Source organism: Grampus griseus (assembly GCF_964374135.1).
Source record: "Grampus griseus genome assembly, chromosome: 15".
In the NCBI taxonomy this organism is placed as follows: Eukaryota; Metazoa; Chordata; class Mammalia; order Artiodactyla; family Delphinidae; genus Grampus; species Grampus griseus.
Genome location: NC_139009.1, coordinates 45,391,639 through 45,413,776, shown reverse-complemented (window position 1 = coordinate 45,413,776; position 22,138 = coordinate 45,391,639). Strand labels below are relative to the sequence as shown.

Genomic DNA, 22,138 nt, shown 5'->3' with positions numbered 1-22,138 from the left:
TGACTAAGGTATTGAACACTGCAGGCCTAGACTGTGAGCAACTTGAAAGCAAGCTAACCTCCTCTCTCCAGGGCCTCCAGATTAGGCAGGAAGGGAATATTTTTGAAAGGTATATCAGAAAGATAAAAGGGATCTGTAAATCTCTGGATGCTGATACTTAAATGTTCTGCAACCACTTTCTTTAAACCCTCCAGTTCTGGAAAAAGTGGAATGGGGATTATGCTTATTCTGGCATACCAAAGAAATGAGTATGTATTTGGCTTCCTGACTCCCAGAAGGCCTGAATCATCCGACATGTTGACTCATGAGCCTTAAGTGACTGAAATATAATGTGAATCAAATTTGCCCTCCAAGGCATCGTTCTCTTTCCACTTTCCTCTCTCCCCTTCCTCTTTGGGTGACTCACCCTTCTACCAAGTAAGAGTCCAGTAGCGGGCAGATCCCAAAACCCTCTTTGAAGATGAGCAGACTTTCAAATGGTCTGCCCCAGTCCCTAGATCGTCCAGCCCAGCTGTTTTGCCTACGTCATCCAGGATCCGCAGTTTAGACTGGGACTGATCTTAAAACTGTCAAAAATATTATTTTTTCTTTTAAGGTGGTGATGGTAGTAGTGATAAGGTGGTTTGGGAATTTAAGTTTGAAAAAAGACAATCTTATTTCAAAATCTAAAATTTAACGTATACTTCAATCCTTAAGGCTACTCCACGGTCCCGTTATTTGGTACCTTTCTGCGCTCTGGGATTTTTCCTTTCTTGGGAGGAAAGTTTCCACTCCCAGTCCCCAAGATAACGCCTTTCCGGTGGCGCGCCAGGAGCGTCTCCGACCCTTCAGGGCAGGCAGGCAGCGGGCTCGCTTTCCCAGTACTCTAATTACACAGACTGACCTCCAGCTGTGGGCAAGGCCTAGACCCCCAGTTCGACCCTCTACTACCCTAGGCGGACTGTGGGGGTCCCAGCTCCAAACCCCGCCCATCGAACCCAGCCTGGCCGGTAAAAGAGAGGAAGTGCGGTAACACCCACCCACTTGCGTCTTTTTCCTTTCCCGTTGGGCCGGCTGGTTGCCCGTCAACTCTATCTCTTAGCCGATTGGCTCGCTTCCTCCCGCGTTAGTGCCTGCCTCTCCCTGGCAGGAGCGTGAGTCACGCCAAACTGGGCGGAGAGTCGGCTGGCCTCTCTCCTTCGCTCGTCTGGGCGGCGGCGGCGGCGGCAACTGGGGACGGGGCGGGTGGCGCATCACGGGCGCGGAGGCAGGAGGAGCAGTCTCATTGTTCCGGGAGCCGTCGCCACTGCAGGTCCCTCGGCTCGTTGGGCCCTGCCCCTCTCAGTCTTCCCCACCCCCCATAACTGCCCGCGGCTGTGAGGAGAAGCGTCTCCCGCGGAGGCAGCAGCTGCAGCATCATCTCTTCCCCGCCAGCAATGGAAGACATGGACCAGTCGCCAATGGTCTCCTCGTCCTCGGACAGCCCGCCCCGGCCTCAGCCCGCGTTCAAGTACCAGTTCGTGAAGGAGCCCGAGGACGAAGAGGAAGAGGAGGAGGAAGACGAGGACGAGGACGAGGACCTGGAGGAGCTGGAGGTGCTCGAGAGGAAGCCCGCCGCCGCGCTGTCGGCGGCCCCAGTGCCCGCCGCCGCCGCCACCCCGGCTGGCGCGCCCCTGCTGGACTTCGGCAATGACTTCGTGCCCCCGGCGCCCCGGGGGCCCCTGCCGGCAGCGCCCCTCGCCGCCCCGGAGCGGCAGCCGTCTTGGGACCCGAGCCCCGCGTCGTCGGCGGAGCCAGCGCCCTCCCTACCCTCCATTACCAAAACCTCGCCCTCCCAGCTCTCTGAGGACGATGAGCCTCCAGCCCGGCCTCCCCCTCCTCCCCCGGCCGACGTGAGCCCTCAGGCGGAGCCCGCGTGGATCCCGGCCGCCCCTGCCCCCGCCGCGCCCCCCTCCACGCCGGCCGCGCCCAAACGCAGGGGCTCCTCCGGCTCAGTGGGTGAGTGCCGCGCCCTTCGCCTCGCGCCGCCCCTCGCGCCCCTCCCTCTTTTGTGCGCAGCCCCCAAAGCCTGCGCCCAGCCTTCCTCTCCGCCCGTAGGGGGCTTTGTCTGCGGACAAGGCGCCCCCGCTGGTGGGAGCCGCGGGGAGCAGGGTGGGGCGGTCGAAGGAAGCCCGGGCGTGTTCTTTATTGTCCGTCTGGGTGTCGGGGAACAAGTGCACCCCGCCCGCTCCCAGGTTCTTCTCTCAGGTCTCCATTCCACCGCGTCCGGGAAGTTAGGAACCCACCCCTTGCAGGAGCTGGGTGTGTATCGAGGAACTAGGGGTGCGGATTCATCGGGCTGGCTCGGTTCCGGGGTGAGGATGGAAGGCCTTGGTGGCCTAATCTTTTGTTTGCCCGTCTGGGTTGCTCCTGGGGAAAAGACGCAGTTTTGCTGTTGGTCTTTGCCTGCATTCACCTCTGGCCCCCCTCCTCAACCCTCCCTCGGCTTGGGTGGCCCCATGCGCTTCATCCCCCCCTCTCCCCTCTGGTCCAGTGGAGAACGTCCACTTTGACCCGACTGCAGTGAAGGGAGAGCGCCTCCAGTGGTGTGACTCGTGGAGAACTGGGGAGAGGAGTTCTGGCGAAGGCCTGCCACCGCCCAGCTTACCGGGTTGTGATGTGGCGTCTCCCCCCGCCTCCCGGCTTAACCGAGCCGGGGAAGTAGGACCTGGGCGTCGTGTTCCGAGGGGGCGCAGTGCTGCCAGGGCCTCTGCCGCAGGGTCAGGGGAATTGCTGTTAGGGTGGACAGGTTTAGCCTATTAAGCATCGTGATTGAATCGTAGAGAAAAAAGGAAAAGGCAAAATGGTTGACATTCCTAAAGAAGGGGAAACCTGTGGATTCCCTATCGGGAATAGGCCAGGTGAACTTGTGGCAGATTTGCCATGAGACTTAATGAAATGTTTTGAGACAGACGTTTTCGTTTATTGGTTAGAAATACTACTTCGTAGAAGTAATGTTTTAGGTCTGCAGAGACAAATCTGCATAGTCTGAATAGTTTTCAAATCTTTTCATTCACGAGCATCTGGTTGTGTGTTGTTACTATTAGTGACATTGTTTTATTACCCTTTTCATCTTGGGAAACTTTATTTTGGAAGAGAAAAAATCAAGTTCGTTAGAGATTGAGAATTCATCTTATTAGACACGTTAATTAGCTCAATAACAAATAGCTTGTTACTTTTGGGACAAAGTGTCCCACTAGTAGTAGGATTTTTATGTATAAAAGGGCAAGAACCAAGAATCAGGTAGTGTAACAGCCTGCTGACAAATTGTCATAGCCTTGTAGGATTTTAGAAATGGTTCTTTTTCTAGAAAAAGGAACTCAGTGGGAGATCACAGAAGAATTTTTTTTTCCTTCAATTCACTCCTGCTCCACAGTGGGGAAAATAAGCCAATAGTGATGTTTCTGAGTAGCATTTTGATATTGACATACCCCCAAACATTACTCAAAACATTATTCACTACACTAAAGATATTAGAATCTGAGGAGTAACTCATATTTTCCTTTTTCTGGGTAAAAACACACATTTTAGAGAAACTGAGGTAGAAAAATATTAAATAATAAGAAATTTACAAATGATAAATTTAATGATTAAGAAAGGCATACTAATTTGTCATCTTGTATTCCTTCATGGAAACAAAGAAAAGAGTTCTGTTGTTTGAACCTTGGAGATTCAGGAGGTGACAGCATTCTCTTGGAATTTTGACTTTTGGAATACTAAGTTTGGAAGACAAAGGAGAAAGAATATTGCCTACTCAGCGACTCTATCTTTACATAGTTCCCTAATTCTGGATTGATGTTGCCTATTTGGAAAGTTTAGTTCCTTTAGTAAATACAGCAACATTATGATTTTGGGCACAGATAGTTAAGGCGTTTCACTGAGTCTAGGTTTCTTAACGAGTTCATTCATTCAACTGATTATTGATTACCTACAAAGAGGCACTATTCTAGGCTCTGAGCATATAGCAATAAGCAAGACACATGTGTTCCCCGTGGGGGGAGTACAGATAATATGCACATAATTAAGGAAGGCAGATTAGTGTTAAGTGTTATGAGGAAAATAAGCAGAATGGTGGTGTGGAAAATGACTGAGATGTGTGGGAGCCTTTTTAGGTAGGGTGGCACTGAGAGAGGCCTTTCTGAGGAGGGGAGATTTAAGCTGCAGGTGTAAAAAATTTCCAAGAAGCTCCTAGGAGGCAAAAGCCCTGAGGCAGTAATAAGCTTTGTATGTTTGAGAATCTAGTAAGAAGACTAGTGAGAAAAACTAGGGGGAGAGTGGTATAAGGTGAGCGTGGGGAGGTGGACTACACTTAGATCATTTGAGGTCTCTAACAGGCCATGGTAAAAAAATTTGCTTTTTAAAATATTGTTTATTTTAGAAATGTGCTCCTTAAATATTTATATTGGGATTTTGGAGCAGAAATGTAGTTTTGAAGACTTAGAGAAACTAAAAGGACTGATGTGAGTAAAGACAAAGAGCTGAGAAATGTGCAGAACATGGTTAGAAACATAGAGCAGTCTGACTGGAAGAGGATTTATGTTAGTGAATATGGTAGATCCCTGACAGTTGTGTATGTAACATTGTTGTCTACCCTATTTTTTGAGTAAACGCTGATTTCCCTTACTTGGTAAGTTGTAATTTTGCTGTTTGCTGTTGTGCTTGGAGCATCCCCATTGCAATGAAGTAACTGAAGTGAGACTGAAGCCTCTCCCCTGCTGACCATTTTTCATGGAGAAGCATTGGCTTCAGGTTAAAAAGGTGGTTGGTTAACCTAGGCTTTGAGGATATGCAAACATTCATAAAGGATGGCATTGAGCTGGTCTCTGGACGTGTTCTAAGCCAGTGTTAATTAAGATTGAAAATGTGTGGTAGATCTGGATTCTGAAGGGTGTTGAATGCCAAATTAAGGAATTAGGGTTTTATCATCCTGCTTTTATTCATGCTCTGCCATTCACAGTTGCCTTTGCTTTTGGCAATTTAAATAATGAAACAAAAAATGTTTTTGTTGTTGTTGTTTCCCAAATATAAAGTTATTTCATTGTTTTTCATCCTTCTGAATTACTGCTTTAGACATTGGGAAGCCACTGAAAATTATTGAACTGAGGCATGGCATCATGAAAGCAGTGTTAGAAAAGTGAGTTGGTGACAATATTCAAGATAAGTTGGAAAGAAAAATAGGGGAACTATTTAGAAATCTTTCACAGTAGTTCTGAGAGAGGTGAGTAGAGCCTGAACTAGTTCATTAGTAGTTCATTCAGTGGAAATGGAATACAGGGAGGAATATAAGAAACTCTAGGAAGCATGCTTTTTTTGGCTCTGAATCTCTGTTTTTATAGTTAGGTTAATAAGACGTTTTATGAAAGCAAAGTTGATAGGACTTGGAGGCCATGGATATAAATACAAAGAAAAGAATGTTGATGCTTATTAAATCAATTTCAGAGATTGTCCAAAGTTGTTTTTGCAGTGGAAGCTTGTATAGAATTGAATATTGCTCATAAGTATAGGTTATGGCTTAAGGATTAAAAATTATTAGTCTTTTACAAAGTCATTTATTATATGATTATTTATATCAGCTTAGGAGCACATATTAGAAATGTTAAAAGATTTTGAGTGATACATAGTTTAAATCTTAAGTATCAGTCCTTAACATAAAGTTCAAGTAAACAGTGATGTGACACTCCCAGGAAGTAGTTGCCTCTAAAGAAAGGGATGTCATGCCATAATCCATTCCCCATCCTCTCTCCTCCTATTATAATCTAGAAAATGATAACAAGGAATGGAACTGATGAATTTAGAGATTCTGAATAATTCTCTTGTTAACCATTTCTAATTTTTTGACTAGGAATAACAGTTGGGAACAAGTGGTGTGCTCCTTAAGGATAAAGTGAATTACATTTCACATTGGTTCCTAGGAAGCTCAGTGTCAAATTTATAGTTCTTTTTAGTAACTCATGAGCTTCCTCAAATCCTTTTTAAAATGAAGTGATGAATATATATTGAACCTTTGATACATGTGTAATTATGTGGAATAGTATTTAGAAAACATGCTATTTGAGCACTGTATTTCTGTAAACTTGGAAGATTTGCTATGTTATATGAAACGTTTCCAAAAAGGAACATATTTTCTATTGTTCAGTAATTGACTCTGTTTTATGTGTAGTTATTTCATAATATACCTAAAAGCAGTTTATTTGAACCACTGCTGTTGCAAGGCCCCAATTTAAATGACACATTTTAAAGGTTCTTTGCTAGCCCAGGGTAAAAGTACCAACCAAATGGATAATAGTTCTTGATTTTTCCCTGGGACCTCTAAGTAGAAGTAAATGTTGGCAGATGAACTATTCTTATAGTACATTCTTTGAGACTTTTTGTTCCTGTTTCTAAATATAGACCCTAGAAGGTCCCTCTGGGAGTGGTAGCACCAGGGATGGGAACTGTAAGGGCAGAACCATAATTCATCAGCAGTGTTTAAATGGGTGAGTGTGACCTTTGTGGCTAGCTAATGTAGGACATAGGCATGCAAAATGGTAGGACCCAGCTCTGCTTATGCTAAGGTGTTCTCAGACCAATGGCCTCATCATTCTCAACTCTAAAGGGGAATTGATAATTTCACATCTAAATTGATGGTTTTTTTGTTTCTTGGAATGGTGATTCTTAATTTTTAAGTTACTTTACTCATGTGTTCCCGTAACATTCTATTCTTACCTCATCATATGTATCATACTATATATATGGGAATGGTATGTTTACTCATTTCTGTTCACCAGACTGTATGCTCCTTGAGGAAAGGGGCTGTATTACCTTTTTTCCTTGAGGAAAAGGACTGTATGACATTATATTTGCATTGCTGAGCACAGTGCCTTAGATGTGGCATAGGCACTCAGATATTTGTTGAATGAATATAATATTATAGATGAATCCTGATCTATATTCTGTATCGTTCTAGAATTACTGCAATATTTTCTCTCAAATAAAAATCCCAAGTCTTGGGACTTGCCTGGCGGTCCGGTGGTTAAGACTCTATGCTTCCACTGCAGGGGGCATGGGTTCCATTCTGTGGTCAGGGAAGTTCTGCATCGTGGTGTGGCCAAAAAGAAAAAAAAATCCCAACTCTTTTGAATTAAAGCATTAATTTATTTACATATACAAGGTATATGGATGTACCCTATTTTATTTAATCAGTCTCTTATTGATGGTTAATTAGGTTGTCTTTCAGCTTTTTCTGTTGTAAATAACATTGCTGTGAACACCTTTATATATACCTCTTTGCAAATACATGCATAGAAGTATATATATGTGTTGTAGGATATATGTGTTGTAGGATAAATTCATGTAAGTGGAATTATAGATCCAAAGGGTATATGCATTGAAAATGTTGATAGATAATGCCAAACAATAGGTACTACTCCTACTCTTATAGTAGGAGCTGTAAGCTGCTAAATATTGGATTATCTTTTTAGCAGTCCCTGAGTCCTTTGCTTAGGTGGCCCTCTAGTTTAAAAAAAAACATTATTTCTTTAATGACTTGTTCTTATTACCATAGATGAAGAAGGCTTATAAAGTTTTGTTGTTCAAACAGATTTGGCAATAGTCTGGTTATATTGGTGGTCCCTTGGAAGTTCAATATTAAGAAAAAATTAGCACACTTTTTTTTTTTTTTTAACCAGGTTTAGGGCGGAGTACGGGGACAAAAAGATGAGTAGAGATCGTAGTTATGAGAGGTACATGTAAGAGATTAGGAAAGAATACAAGCCCCCACCCGTAAAGTATTTTCTGCTGTCTTAAAACCAGAGGACTCTTGTGGTTGTACTATAGGACCAATTATATATTTATGTTCTGTCAGCTGCCTTTGTGAAAAGAGAAAAAAAATCGCTTGTTTTTTTCATCCCCAACTTTATAGACTGACTTGTAAATTTGACTAATTGGAAGGTGCCATTGTTAAATTTATTTATCTCGGTGTTCTGACAGCCCTAGGTGAAGCTGACCTAAAGCATTAAAAAATTTTTTTTAATCTACTGGAGTCTTTGGTTTCAGAAAAGAAGGGAATTTACTTGTTTAAAATTCTGTTCATCTTTGTTCTAAGGGGGTTTAAACCTATCATATAAATCTCTTTCACAAATAGCCTTTATAACTTTTCAGTCTCAACTAATCACCATCATTATTAAGTTATTGAGAGTTTTATTATTCTACCAAGTTCTCGATTCAGTTTGCTAATATTTTGTTAAAGAATTTTGCATGCCTGTGTAAGGAATATTTATCTGTATTTTTATTTTCTTGTAATAGCCTTGTCTGGTTTTGGTATTAGTGCATAAGTCTGTGAAACATTTTGAGAGGTGCTTGCTCTTCCTTAATTTGCTGAAAGAGTTTCATAAGCATCCTTCGATGTTTATAGAATTTACTAGTGAAGCCATCTGGCCTTGGAGTTCTCTTTGTGGAGATGGTTTTAAATTATGGGTATTCTTTTTTTAAGTGATATAAGGCTATTCAGATTTTCTATTTCTGCTTGTGTCAGTTTTGGAAATGTATGCCTTTCAAGGAACTTGACTATTTCATCTTGATGAGTGGACATCCAGGAATTTGTGTCTAATTTATTGGCATAAACTTGTTCATAATATTCTCTTATTTTTTAGGATTTATAGTGATAGTCCCTCTTTTATTTCCAATACTTACTTTTCTCTTTTTCTTGATCATTTTAGGGGTTATCAATTCTATTGATCTTTTCAAGGAACCAACTTTTGGTTTCATTGATTTTTCTCTGTAGTTTGCATGTTTCCTATATCATTGATTTCTGCTGTTATTTATTTTCTGTTACTTATTTGGGTTTAACTTGCTCTTTTTCTGGTTTCCTTAGGTGGAAGCTTTAAACTTTGAATTTAACCTTTTTTTCTAAAAGCATTTAGAGCTATAAATTTCTCTCTAAGCATTGCTTTAGCTGTATCCTGCAGATTTCCATTATCATTTGATTTAAATTATTCTTTAATTTTTCTTGTGATACATTCTTTGACCCATGAGTTATTTAGAATTGTGTGTTTAATTTCCAAACATTAGGGCATTTTCCAGAATTCTATTTTATTGATTTCAATTTAATTCATGTGGTCAAAGAACATACGCTGCATGATTTCAATCCTTTTAAATTTATTGAGATTTGCTTTATAGACCAGGAAATGGCTTATCTTGGTGTATGTTCCATGTGTACTTGAGAAGGATGTATATTTTGTTGTTGGTTGTAGTGCTCTATAAAAGTCAGTTCATTGGAGTGTTGTCTAAATCATCTATATCCTTGTTTATTGAGTGTGTGTGTTATGTGCATGTGTGTCCAGTCTATCAATTAACTGAGAGTTGAGTGTTAAATTTTTTAAATAATATTTGTAGATTTGTCCTTGTCTCTCTTTAGTTTTTGCTTCATGTACTTCCCTTACACCTTTCCCATATACCTTTAGTGTTGTTATATCTATTTAGTGTTATGTCTGATTACTCCTTTTTCATTATCAAATGCCCCTCTTTACCTCTGGTAATCTCAAGATAATACTCCTTGTGTTTGAATCTACTTTTGCTCGACATTTGTATAGCCATTCCAGATTTTGTAGGATAAGTGCTTGGATCATATATCCTTTTACATTCTTTTACTTTTAATCTACCTGTGTTTTTATGTTTAGAGTGTGTGTCCTGTTAAGTGGCACATAGTAGGGTTTTTATCTAGCCTGAAAACCTCTGCCTTTTAATTGGGGCCGTTTACTACATTCAGTGTAATTTTTTTTTTTTTTTTTTTTTTTGGCCATACGCGGGCCTGTCACTGTTGTGGCCTCTCCCGTTGCAGAGCACAGGCTCCGGGTGCGCAGGCTCAGCGGCCATGGCTCATGGGCCCAGCCGCCCCACGGCATGCGGGATCCTCCCGGACCGGGGCACGAACCCGTGTCCCCTGCATCGGCAGGCGGATTCTCAACCACTGCGCCACCAGGGAAGCCCCCAGTGTAATTATTAATATGATTCACTTAAGTCTATTTAAGTCTGTGGCGTGTGGGATCCTCCACTGCGGTGCGTGGGCTTCTCTCTAGTTGTGGCGTGTGGGTTTAGTTGCCCCACAGCATGTGGGATCTTAGTTCCCCCACCAGGGATTGAACCAGCGTCCCCTGCATTGTAAGATGGATTCTTAACCACTGGACCACCAGGGAAGTCCCCATTTAAGTCTCTTTTCTCTTTGTCCCATCTGCTTCTGTTTTTTTTGTACTTCTACATATTCCTTCCATCCTTTGTGCTTTTATTGTCTTACATTTTACTTCTACATATATTATTATATATTGTAATTATTTAAGCTTCAAAAGTCAGTTTTTTTTTTTTATTCCTAGGTATTTTATTCTTTTTGTTGCAGTGGTAAATGGGAGTGCTTCCTTAATTTCTCTTTCAGATTTTTCATCGTTAGTGTATAGGAATGCCAGAGATTTCTGTGCATTAATTTTGTATCCTGCTACTTTACCAAATTCATTGATTAGCTCTAGTAGTTTTCTAGTAGCATCTTTAGGATTCTCTATGTATATTATGTCATCTGCAAACAGTGACAGTTTTGCTTCTTTCCAAATTTGTATACCTTCAAAAGTCAATTATTCTTGAAGGAAATTAAGGTATGAGAATACTTTATATCTACTCATATATTTACCATTTCTTTAAAGAACTTAGGGAATGAGAATATTTTGTATCTACACATACATTTGCCATTTCTGCCCTTCATTCCTTCATGAAGATTTGGGTTTCTATCAGGCATCTTTTTCCTTCATTATGAAGAACTTCATTTAACATTTCTTATTGTGCAGGTCCCTTGGTGATGATTTCTTTCAGCTTTTGTTTTCAGCTTTTGTTTGTCTGTTAATATCTTAATTGAGCTTTACTTTTGAAGGATTTTTTGATGAATACAGTCAATTTTGTTATTTGTGGTGGTTATGGTCTATAAAGTCACAGAAAATACTGAATTAGCAGATACTGAATCATTGTCCCTAGGGGAAATACAGGGTTAGGTTCCTGTGAACCTTTAGTCATAACATTTTTGTTACTCGTCAGTATATAACTTTGTTTTAAGTGTGTTTCTATTTAAAGAAACACATTATTTGATATATATTGTAGACTCATTAACATTGAACTCATGGCTAACAGAACTATAACTCATGTCTGAATGAACCTTATCTAACACACGTGTTTCCTCTGTAAGGTACATCATAGCCTTCTTGCTGTTAAGAACACTAGACAGCACTTCAGCATTGTGCTTAGGGACCATATCAGAATACCAACAGAAAGCACAGAAATGCAAACAGTAGGGCAGTAAATAGACTGCTAAAAGAATACTTGTTTACTGTATGTGAGCTGAAACAAGAAGGAATAGGGTTGCCTTGTTTGACCTCACCTGGCAACATATGTTGGGGGACTGGAATGTATGGCTATTCTGCATGTGCCTGCTGCTGTAAGTACTGATTTTGGGTTTATCAATTTAGTGAGTAGGCCAGTTGGCAAATTAAGGAATCAGATTATGAGGGTTGACTGCATGCAATTCTAGGTTTGCAGTTTTTTTCATCATTTTAAAGAATGTTTTATTATCTTTTGGATTGCGTTGTTTTCAGTGAGAGGTCAGGTCATTCTTATTGTTTACCTGCCTTTTCCCTCTGTTTTTAAGATTTTTCTCTGTCTTTGGTTTTCAGCAGTTTGGCCTCTACAGTGTAGTTCTTTGTGGTTTTGTGTTTATCCTGCTTGTGGTTCATTGAGCTTCTTGGATCTGTGGGCTGGTATTTTCTATCACTATTTTCAAATTTTAGGCCGTTATATCTTAAAACTTTTTTTTCCTGTTTCAGTCATTATTGTCTTTGAGGGGACTCCAGTTATGCATGCATTAACTGCTTGATTATCTCATAGGTCATTGAGACTGTTCATTTTTTCCCCCAGCTTTTTGTTCTTCATGCTGTGCTTCAGTTTGGATATTTTCTCTCTGTTGCTCTTTAAGTTTATTGATCTTTTCTTCTCCATTGTCCAATCTACTTTTAAGCTCATCTGGTGAAATTTTCTTTAGATTAATGTACTTTTCAGTTACAGCATTTCCATTTGGTTCTTTTTCTAGCCCATGTTTTTCTACCAAGACTCTCTGTTCACTCATTATGTCTGTCTTTTACTGTACATACTTAGGAATTTTTAAAAGCTGTTTAAATTTCCATTTTAATATTCATTAATCCACCATTTACACTATTTCTTTTTGTTTATATAGGCTGTTTTTTCTTATTTATGCTCAAATTTTCTTCTTTTCATGTCCAGTAGTTTTTTATTTTATACTGCTTGTCATGGATGTGGTGATAGTTTTGTTCTGGAAGGCAATTGATTTGCTGGCAAATCACCTTGATCTTTTTTAAGTCTTGATTTTAAAGTTAGGGTGGGTCTAGAGCAGTGGCTGGCTGACTTTTTCTTTAAGGGCAAAGTAGTAAATATTTTAGGCTTGTGGGTCATACAGGTTCTATCTAACTACTCATGTTTGCCATTATAATGCAGAAGTAGCCATAGACAATACATCACATGAATGGACATGACTTTCTCCCAATACAACTTTGGCCCATGAGCCATGTTTTGCTGACTCTTGGTCTAGAGTATCCCTTACTTTAGGGTTATAGTAGTCCCACTCTTAAGGTGTACCTTTTCTGGAATCTCACTTTTATGCTTGGGGTGTTTATGAGATCTCTCCACTCTGACTGGCCAGAACTTTAGGTCAGGTCTTCCAGAACAGTCTGGCCTCCAGAATATCCATTCAGCTCACAACTCTATCATAGATTTGTCTGCTGGGTCTTGGTAAGTCTTGTGATCTATATGTGCAGCATTGTATTCAGCCAAATGTTTAAAGGGAACATCTATCTAGATTTCTGGAGCACCTTTTCTTTGAAGCTTTCCTTTGTATGTCACCCTGCCCCACAAATCCCGGACAACTCAACAGCTTCCTCTGCTCAGCAAGAGCGCAGTATCCTTGGGCTCCTCTGCCATGTGCTGTTGACAGAAAGTGCTTTCAGATGGAAAGCCAGGGCATTCCTCTGGTGTGCTTCCCTCTTCTCAGGAATTACACTTCTGCCTGTGGTCCAGTGTCTCAGGACAGTTGCTTCATATATTTTGCCCAGTTTTATAGTTGTTTATGTTGGAAGGGTTAGTGTGATAAAATTACTTTCATGGCTAGAAGCAGAGGTTCTTCTCTATGATTTTAAAATGCAGTTTATTTTTCTTGTTTTATAAATTAGATATGATTTTACTGACCACTTACTTTTTTTTTAAAAGTTTTATTTATTTATTTATTTACGTTTGGCTACGTTGGGTCTTTGTTGCTGCGTGTGGGCTTTCTCTAGTTGCGGCGAGCGGGTGCTACTCTTCGTTGTGCGCGGGCTTCTCATTGCGGTGGCTTTTCTTGTTGCAGAGCATGGGCTCTAGGCACGCGGGCTTCAGTAGTTGTGGCTTGCGGGCTCTAGAGCACAGGCTCAGTAGTTGTGGCCCATGGGCTTAGTTGCCTCAGGGCATGTGGGATCTTCCCGGACCAGGGCTGGAACCCGTGTCCCCTGCATTGGCAGGCGGACTCTTAACCACAGCGCCACCAGGGAAGCCCTGACCACTTATACTTTTGGTTGATAAACAGGTTTTGAAATGAACGTGTCAAGGAAAATACTCAGTATAAGAGTGTGTGGACATTGGTGAGATTGTGATAGCATATATATATATTTTGAATTGACCAGTAATAAATTCAAAACTGATAATGCCATTTTTACTTTCTTGAAAAGTGATTTACTAAAAAAAAAAAAAATTTCTCCAGTGAACTTTAATTTTGCAACTGATTCTTGTGTGGTGGAAGTAATTAGCGTTCACAGTTTGTAGCCCTGAGGCAGTTAATCGAAACTTATATTCTAGTTTTAGGCTTAGGTAAGGAAAAGAATCTAGCATTAGGGCCAACATGAGGAATAGATCATTTGGAAGTCTTTCATACTGTCATTATAAGCAGTTCAGTGATTCTATTCATTTTACTGAGGGTAATAAGGAAATATGTATATATGATTATAGTTTAAATTATTTTCTAGCTTTGTCATTAACTAAGCTATGTGACTTTCAATAAGTTGCTTTATTCTCTGAGCTTAGGTACCTGGAAATGTAGAAGATTAACAAAAATAAGGTAAGAATGAGTAGGTTTTACAGAGAGAGTTAGTGAGGCTGAATATGGTGAATTTGAGCATTAGTGGATGTCAGCATTCATATGCAAGAGGGGGAAGCATGGGTTTGGTTAGGAAGAAGTTTATTTTGTTAGCATAGATGACATGTAAGGAGATGTTGAGATAAGCTTAGACAGTTAAATTGGGGCCATATAGTGCAGGGCCTTATATATCTGACTAAGAATTTTTGGTGTAATTCAGTATGTAACTGGGAGCTTTTAAATGTTTTCGAGCAAGAAAAATGTATAGACTTGTCCTTTTTGATGACTGTAGAGGAGAGACGTAATAGAGTTCTGGCTTCCCTTTTGCCTATTTAGTGAAAACTTGTTTTTTTTTTTGTAATATGACATTATGTTTTTACTTAGTGTGGATATATATAATTAAGTCCTTAATATTTATTGTTTCTTCTGGCTGTTCAAATAGTACAAATGAGATTGATGATTAAGGTTTTAATTTCATTCAGTAGTTAGAATTTGGCATTATGAGTAGATCATAGAAAGAAGGGGAGTTGTTTACCGTTTTTGTAAGCACAGTAATGTAAGTGTATGTGTAACATATCTCAGTAATTCAGAACATTTTATTTTTTACTTAATATAGCATCCCTTATTATAAAATAGTTTATTCACTTGTGAAAGTGAGGGTCTTGCAGAAAAAGGAAGATGAAAATCAGTAATTCTTTTTCAGAACAGGAAATAGATAATTTTTAGGTGTTTTGGCCTTAGAATTTGGTAGCTTTTGTGATATATAAGTATTGTTGATCAAAATTTTCTTTTGACATCGTTAATTTTATTAGTCATTTTCAAATTCTAAATTTATATAGTAAAGTCTAGAAAAGAAGTACTGCAGAGCAGTTAAAAGAAAGAGCATGGACTGGTAAACTATGGATTCAGTCTCAGATCCATCACTTTTTTTAGTTTTGTGACTCTGGGGAAGTTACTTAGCCTTTTTATGCCTCTGTTTCCTCATCTGTGAAATCAAGATAACAGTAGTACCTATTTTACAGGGTGGTTTTGAGTATTAAAAGACCATGTGGGGCTTCCCTGGTGGCGCAGTGGTTGAGAGTCTGCCTGCCGTTGCAGGGGACACGGGTTCGTGCCCCGGTCCGGGAAGATCCCACATGCCGCGGAGCGGCTAGGCTAGTGAGCCGTGGCCGCTGAGCCTGCGTGTCCGGAGCCTCCGCAACGAGAGAGGACACACCAGTGAGAGGCCCGCATACAGCAAAAAAAAAAAAAAAAAAAAAAAGACCATGTGAAATCAATGTGCCTGGCCATCGTTAACATCTCTATAAATGTTGTTATATGGTGAAGTAAAAGCAAACAATCAGTCAAATATTTTGGATAATTACAGGGTATTTGCTGGGTGACTGTTTTTCTTGTTTCAGGAGCTCAAATTTATGGGGCTGATAAAGTTGGAATATGTAATTTATTATTGCACTCGTGCATAGGATACAGCACATGAACTTGGGAGTTAGACCTATTCAAATCCTGGCTCTCTGGCCTCCTAGCTCTGTGACTTAGGACAAATTGTTTCTTTTTTCCCCTTCCCTCCCTCACAACATTTTGAGGTAGTTACTCTTATTTGGCAAATGAGGAAATGAAGCACAGAAAGGCTAAGTAGTAACTTTCTCAGGGTTACACATTTATATTGTGTAATATGTGATGGATCTGGGGTTTGGACCCAGGCAGTTTGATCCCATGATTCATGATGGGCCTTAGTAGGAGTCCCTGAGCAACTCTCTTCTTCTTGAAGGCAAAATGGTAATGACCTCTTCTGGATTTTTTTCTAAGTGCTTTTAGAAATGGAATACTTGTTTTGTGGCTAATTTTGGATTGAGTCTCATTTTACAAAATGAGAACTTATTTTTTTTTTGGAAATTTGTGAATATTTCAACTACCAATTTATAAACTTTCTCACTTGACCAAGTGTCAGAATATAGTTTTTATTATAAGAGATATTCTGGTATTAGATACGCATAAGGATATATTTTTAAAAAATACTTCAAAATTTTGGCACAGCTTTAGATATAGTTTGGTTTCCCTCTGATTTTAACATGTTTCTAGTTCACTTTACAAGTAAACTGTCTCTAAATTAGTTGGCTTTTAACTATATTGTCTAGATGAAAAAGACAACCATTTAGTTAAGAATTTGCTTCCTTTTATTTGGGTGGAGCAGCTGTGTAATTATTTGGTTCTGCTCTTTGACCCCCAAATCTCCGTTTGTACATCATTATAATTCATTATTTTAGCTGAAAGGAATTTTCAAATTGTCATTTTACAAACGAGAACTGTGTAATTTAACTAATATTACATAACAAGTCATCTTTAAAAAGTGTGTACACATATGTGTACATTTTATAAAATCTCATAAGGCAGTGTGTCTTACTGGTTTGGATGAGTGGCCCATTCAACCTGTTGTTCTAGGTTATAGGAGACTCTTTTAAATGGATTTCCCCTCTCCACCCCATCTAAGAATCCTTTAGATATGACATCATACCTAGTATGAATTTAAAATTTATGTGACATTATGAATTTAACTCTCCTACTCATCAAAAGGAATACCCTTGGAAGACAAGTTCCATGTTCATGATAGCCACATCTCTGATTTCTTTTTTTTTTCTATTAATCAGCCTTGTCTAGCTTGTTCTTCCAGATAGAAGTGTCTAAATTTATTAGGTCCTCTACACTAAAGGAATACCTCCTGTCATCTCTCAGACTGTTTCACATTGTCTTTTGCTAGAGCCCTTTCTCTAGTATAAACCACAGAAGATCTTTAGCTCAAGATCTCCCAACTGCAGGTATAAAATGACATTGTACAAGGTTAATATACCAGTATATAGTGTATTAGTTGACTTGGGCTTCTATACCAAAATACCATAGACTAGGTGGCTTAAACAACAGAAATTTATTTCTTACAGTTCTGAAGGCTGGGAAGTCTAAGATCAAAATGTGGGCAAGTTAGGTTTCATTCTGAGGCCTCTTTTCTTGGCTTATAGGTTGCTGCCTTCTGTGTGCTCACGTGACCTCTTCCTGTGACCATGGTCCCACCCTCATGACCTCATATATTCCTAATTACTTCCGAAAGGCCCCATCTCCAAACACAACACATTGAACCTTAGGGCTTGAACATAATGAATTTTAGGGGAAACACAAACATTCAATTTATAACATACAGCATATATTGGTTAAGAAAGTGAGCTCTGGAGTTGAATTGTCTGAGTCTCACTACTTAATCTATTGAGTGAGTTACTTGTCTATCACTCTTTTTTTTTTAATCTGTTAAATGAGATATTAACAGCAACACTTGTAACATTAGAGTTGTAAGGAGTAAAATGAGTTCTTGCATCATGTAAATCACTTAGAATAACAAGTAGAGAATATGCATGATTTTCTGAAAGTGTTCTAAATTGAACATATACCAATAAAAAAAGATAAGAAGATTAGTATATTCAAGCCACTTTGGTTCATGCAGTTTCTTTAACATAAACATGTTTTTGCCTCTTGAAAAATGATAGGTTCTATAGATATCATTTAATCAATTTTATAATATATATTATAATTTAATCTGGGTTAATGGTACTACTTTTTCCTTTCCATCATGGCTTTTTCTCTGTAGATAAAGTTTTGTGTTAACTCATTACAAACTGAACCCCTTGCTTGTTCCTCTTTAGTCTCTTTCCAACTCTGTCTTTATTTCTGCTGAGGTTATATTCTATTTGTTTTTCAGATGAGACACTTTTTGCTCTTCCTGCTGCATCTGAGCCTGTGATACACTCCTCTGCAGGCAAGTTCTTTCTGCTAGCCTTTTATCCTCTGTGTATTCTAACTTTAATTCTTTAGTTATGTTCACTCTATGCTTAGTAGTTTGAATTTACTAAAAATAAGCATGGTTCCAAGAATGTTTATCTACTGACCAAGTTGAAATTTGCATTTTATATGCAGTGTCCAAGAGAGAAATGGGTAGAAACCTGATTAATAATTGGAAATGTGTAAGGAATTCTTGGCCCCTTGATTTATGTTTATATATTGACTAGTCATTTTTTCCAAATACAGTTTATTTGCTTATAGCTGACAGGCTTTCATAGAAAAGAATGTCAGCCTATGACAGTTAATTATCCAGTGCCCTTTCTTTGTTATGCTGTCAAACTCTCTTCTCAAATCCTCATTTCTTCCTCTGAGACTAGTTAGAAGTAGCTTTTCTCAGTTAATTGTACGTGAGGTTTTTCTCAAAGACTTGATGTCTTTGCATAGTATATAATAGCCTCTGTAGCCATGCACATGTTTTTTGACAGTAGCTTTAATTTTTCAATTATGATTCAGTCTACTTGATTATTATTTATTAACTAAATGTTATTAGCATTTTAGTTAACAGTCTTTACTAACAGTATTTTTGAATCTGTCATAAAACTTGCATTAAATCTGAGAACACTGGCATTCTCTAACTTTCCTTTCTGTCCATGGTCACAGAAAAAATTATGGATTTGAAGGAGCAGCCAGGTAACACTGTTTCTGCTGGTCAAGAGGATTTTCCATCTGTCCTGCTTGAAACTGCTGCTTCTCTTCCTTCTTTAGCTCCTCTCTCAGCTGCTTCTTTTAAAGAACATGAATACCTTGGTAATTTACCAGCAGTACTACCTACCGAAGGAACATTTCGAGAAATTTCAGATGAAGCTTCTAAAGAATTCTCAGAGAAGGCAAAAAAACCATTTGTAGACAGAGATTTACCAGAGTTTTCAGAATTGGAATACTCAGAAATGGGATCATCATTCAGTGGCTCTCCAAGAGCAGAATCTGCCATAACAGTAGCAAATCCTAGGGAAGAAATAATTGTGAAGAATAAAGATGAAGAAGAGGACTTAGTTAGTAATAACATCCTTCGTACTCAGCAAGAGTTACCGATAGTCCTTAGCAAATCAGTTAAAGAAGAGGGTAGAGTTATGTCTCCAGAAAAAACAAAAGACAGTTTTAATGAAAAGGGAATTGTAGCAGAAGCTCCTATGAGGGAGGAATATGCAGACTTCAAACCATTTGAGCAAGTGTGGGAAGTAAAAGATACTTATAAGCAAGATAGTGATGTTTTGGCTGCTGGAGGTAATATAGAGAGCAAATTGGAAGGTAAAGTGGATACGGAACGTTTTTCAGATAGCCTTGAACAAACAAATCGTGAAAAAGATAGTGAAAGTAGTAATGATGATACTTCATTTCCTAGTACACCAGAAGCTATAAAAGATGGTTCAGGAGCATATATCACATGTGCTCCCTTTAACCCTTCAGCAAACATTTTTCCCTTGTTGGAAGATCATACTTCAGAAAATAAGACAGATGAAAAAAAAATAGAAGAAAAAAAGGCCCAAATTGTAACAGAGAAGAATGCTAGTGCCAAAACATCAAACCCTTTCCTTGTGGCAACACAGGATTCTAAAACAGATTATGACACAACAGATCATTTATCAGAGGTGACTGAGGAAGTAGTGGCAAACATGCATGAAGGTCTAACCCCAGATTTAGTACAGGAAGCATGTGAAAGTGAATTGAGTGAAGCTACAGGTACAAAAATTGCTTTTGAAACAAAAATGGACTTGGTTCAAACTTCAGAAGCTATGCAGGAGTCACTTTACCCTGTAGCACAGCTTTGCCCATCCTTTGAAGAATCTGAAGCTACTCCTTCACCAGTTTTGCCTGACATTGTCATGGAAGCACCATTAAATTCTATAGTTCCTAGTGGTGGTGCTTCTGCAGTGCAGCTCAGTTCATCACCATTAGAAGCTCCTCCTTTGGTTAATTATGAAAGCATAAAACTTGAGCCTGAAAATCCCCCACCATATGAAGAGGCCATGAATGTATCACTAAAAAAAGTATCAGGAATGAATGAAGAAATTAAAGAGGCTGAAAGTATTAGTGTAGCTGTTCAAGAAACAGAAGCTCCTTATATATCTATTGCATGTGATTTAATTAAAGAAACAAAGCTCTCTACTGAACCAACTCCAGATTTCTCTAGTTATTCAGAAATAGCAAAAGTTGCACAGCTGGTGCCCACTCATTCTGAGCTAGTTGAAGATTCCTCACCTGATTCTGAACCAGTTGACTTATTTAGTGATGATTCAATTCCTGAAGTTCCACAAAAACAAGATGAAGCTGTGATACTTGTAAAAGAAAATCTCATTGAAACTTCATCTGAATCAATGATAGAACATGAAAATAAGGAAAAACTTAGTGCTTCACCACCACCTGAGGGGGGAAAGCCGTATTTGGAATCTTTTCAGCCCAATTTAGGTACCACAAAAGATACCTTATCATCTAATGAAGTTTCAACATTGATCCAAAAGGAGAAAATTCCTTTGCAGATGGAGGAGCTCAACACTGCAGTTTATTCAAATGATGGCTTATACATTGCTAAGGAAGCAAAAATAAGAGAGAGTGAAACATTTTCAGATTCATCTCCAATTGAGATTATAGATGAGTTCCCTACATTTGTCAGTTCTAAAACAGATTCTTCTCCTACATTAGCCAGGGAATACAGTGACCTAGAAATATCCTACAAAAGTGAAGTTGCTAGTGTCCAGGATGGAGCTGGGTCGTTGCCTTGCTCAGAATTACCCCATGAAGTTTCTGTCAAGAGTGTACAGCCTAAAGATGAAGAAAAAGTTCATGTCCCAGATGAATTCTCCAAAGATAGGGCTGATATTTCAAAGGTGCCCTTACTGCCTCCAGATGTTTCTGCTTTGGATGCTCAAACAGGGATAGGCAGTATAGTTAAACCCAAAGTTCTTGTGCAAGAAGCTGAGAAAAAACTTCCTTCTGGTACAGAAAAAGAGTACAGACCACCATCTGCTATGTTTTCAGCAGAGCTGAGTAAAACTTCAGGTAATCAATCCGTACCTTATTTTGTGCTTTCTTGCCACCTTTTGACCTATGGAACATTCCACTACATTTTGTGTAGTATGTTACATTTATAGTGTCTGATATATCACATTGATAAGAATTCTTTTTACTGTCTCAGTTTAAGATTTTAGTGCTTTTTCTAGCCCTCTTGCACTGATCGCGCACCCTTGCTCTTAGCTTTTCCACACAATTATTTGTTGGTTATTTTTATGCACCATGGAACTAGAAAAAACTTTTTTTAGAATTGGCTTCAGTGTCTGTTCCCTTCTTTTGCTTTAGTGTTTCCTGATAGCATGAAGAGCAAGAGGTATTAAAACAAAATATTTTCAGATGTGTTTACTTTTGTTTTCCCAGAAATATCTTCATTTAAAAATTTTGACGAAAGAACATTTCTGTTACCTGTTTCTGATCTTTCAATATTATGCAGTAATTTCCAGTAAAAGGTATAAAGTTAAGCATATTGAGTATTAGACGTTTTGTTGAAAAGTATAAATTGAGGTATGCTATTTTTAATTCTCCTGAAAAGTACTAATTCTCATTTTTTTCTTTTGACTCTACACTTCCCACATATCTGATTTGTGTAAAGTGATTTGTACATGTGTTTTTTATTTAGCATTCTAATTTAGATGATTACTGTGTATTTACTGAATATACTAATGCATTGGAGATAGGTAGTACTGGTGGCAGAGACCAGTTTAGAGTTGCTGTAATTGAAGAAAGAGGAAATTATGAACATAAGGCAATGGGATGAGCATGGAGACATAGTACTTAGTGTTTGATTGGAATTGGACCTGAAGGTTAAGGGGAGGAGTTAAAGCTTACTCTAGGAAACCTGGGTTTCTTGTATGTGCAGATACATGGCAGTATGAGAAACTGAGTTAGGAAACATGAGAAAATAAAGTGGAAGAAAATAAAAAACTCAGTTTTGAATATATTGTAATTAAGGTACCTATGAGACATCCAAGAATGATGGGTATTAAACATGAAGCTCTTGAGAGAGACCTTGACCGTATGTGTGTATTTACCATGGGCTCAGAG

At 39.0% G+C, this 22,138-nt stretch overlaps 1 protein-coding gene across 1 annotated transcript in view; it reads left to right on the top strand.

Moving 5' to 3' along the window:
* Positions 1-1,037: 1,037 nt before the first annotated feature.
* RTN4 (reticulon 4) overlaps positions 1,038-22,138 on the top strand; it is a 66,593-nt gene continuing 45,492 nt past the window's right edge. The window contains exons 1-3 of the mRNA XM_082671931.1: positions 1,038-1,977; positions 17,946-18,002; positions 18,686-21,082. Of these exons, the coding sequence (XP_082528057.1) occupies positions 1,416-1,977; positions 17,946-18,002; positions 18,686-21,082 (3,016 nt within the window). The 5' untranslated portion in view covers positions 1,038-1,415. The remainder of the gene's footprint in view (positions 1,978-17,945; positions 18,003-18,685; positions 21,083-22,138) is intronic.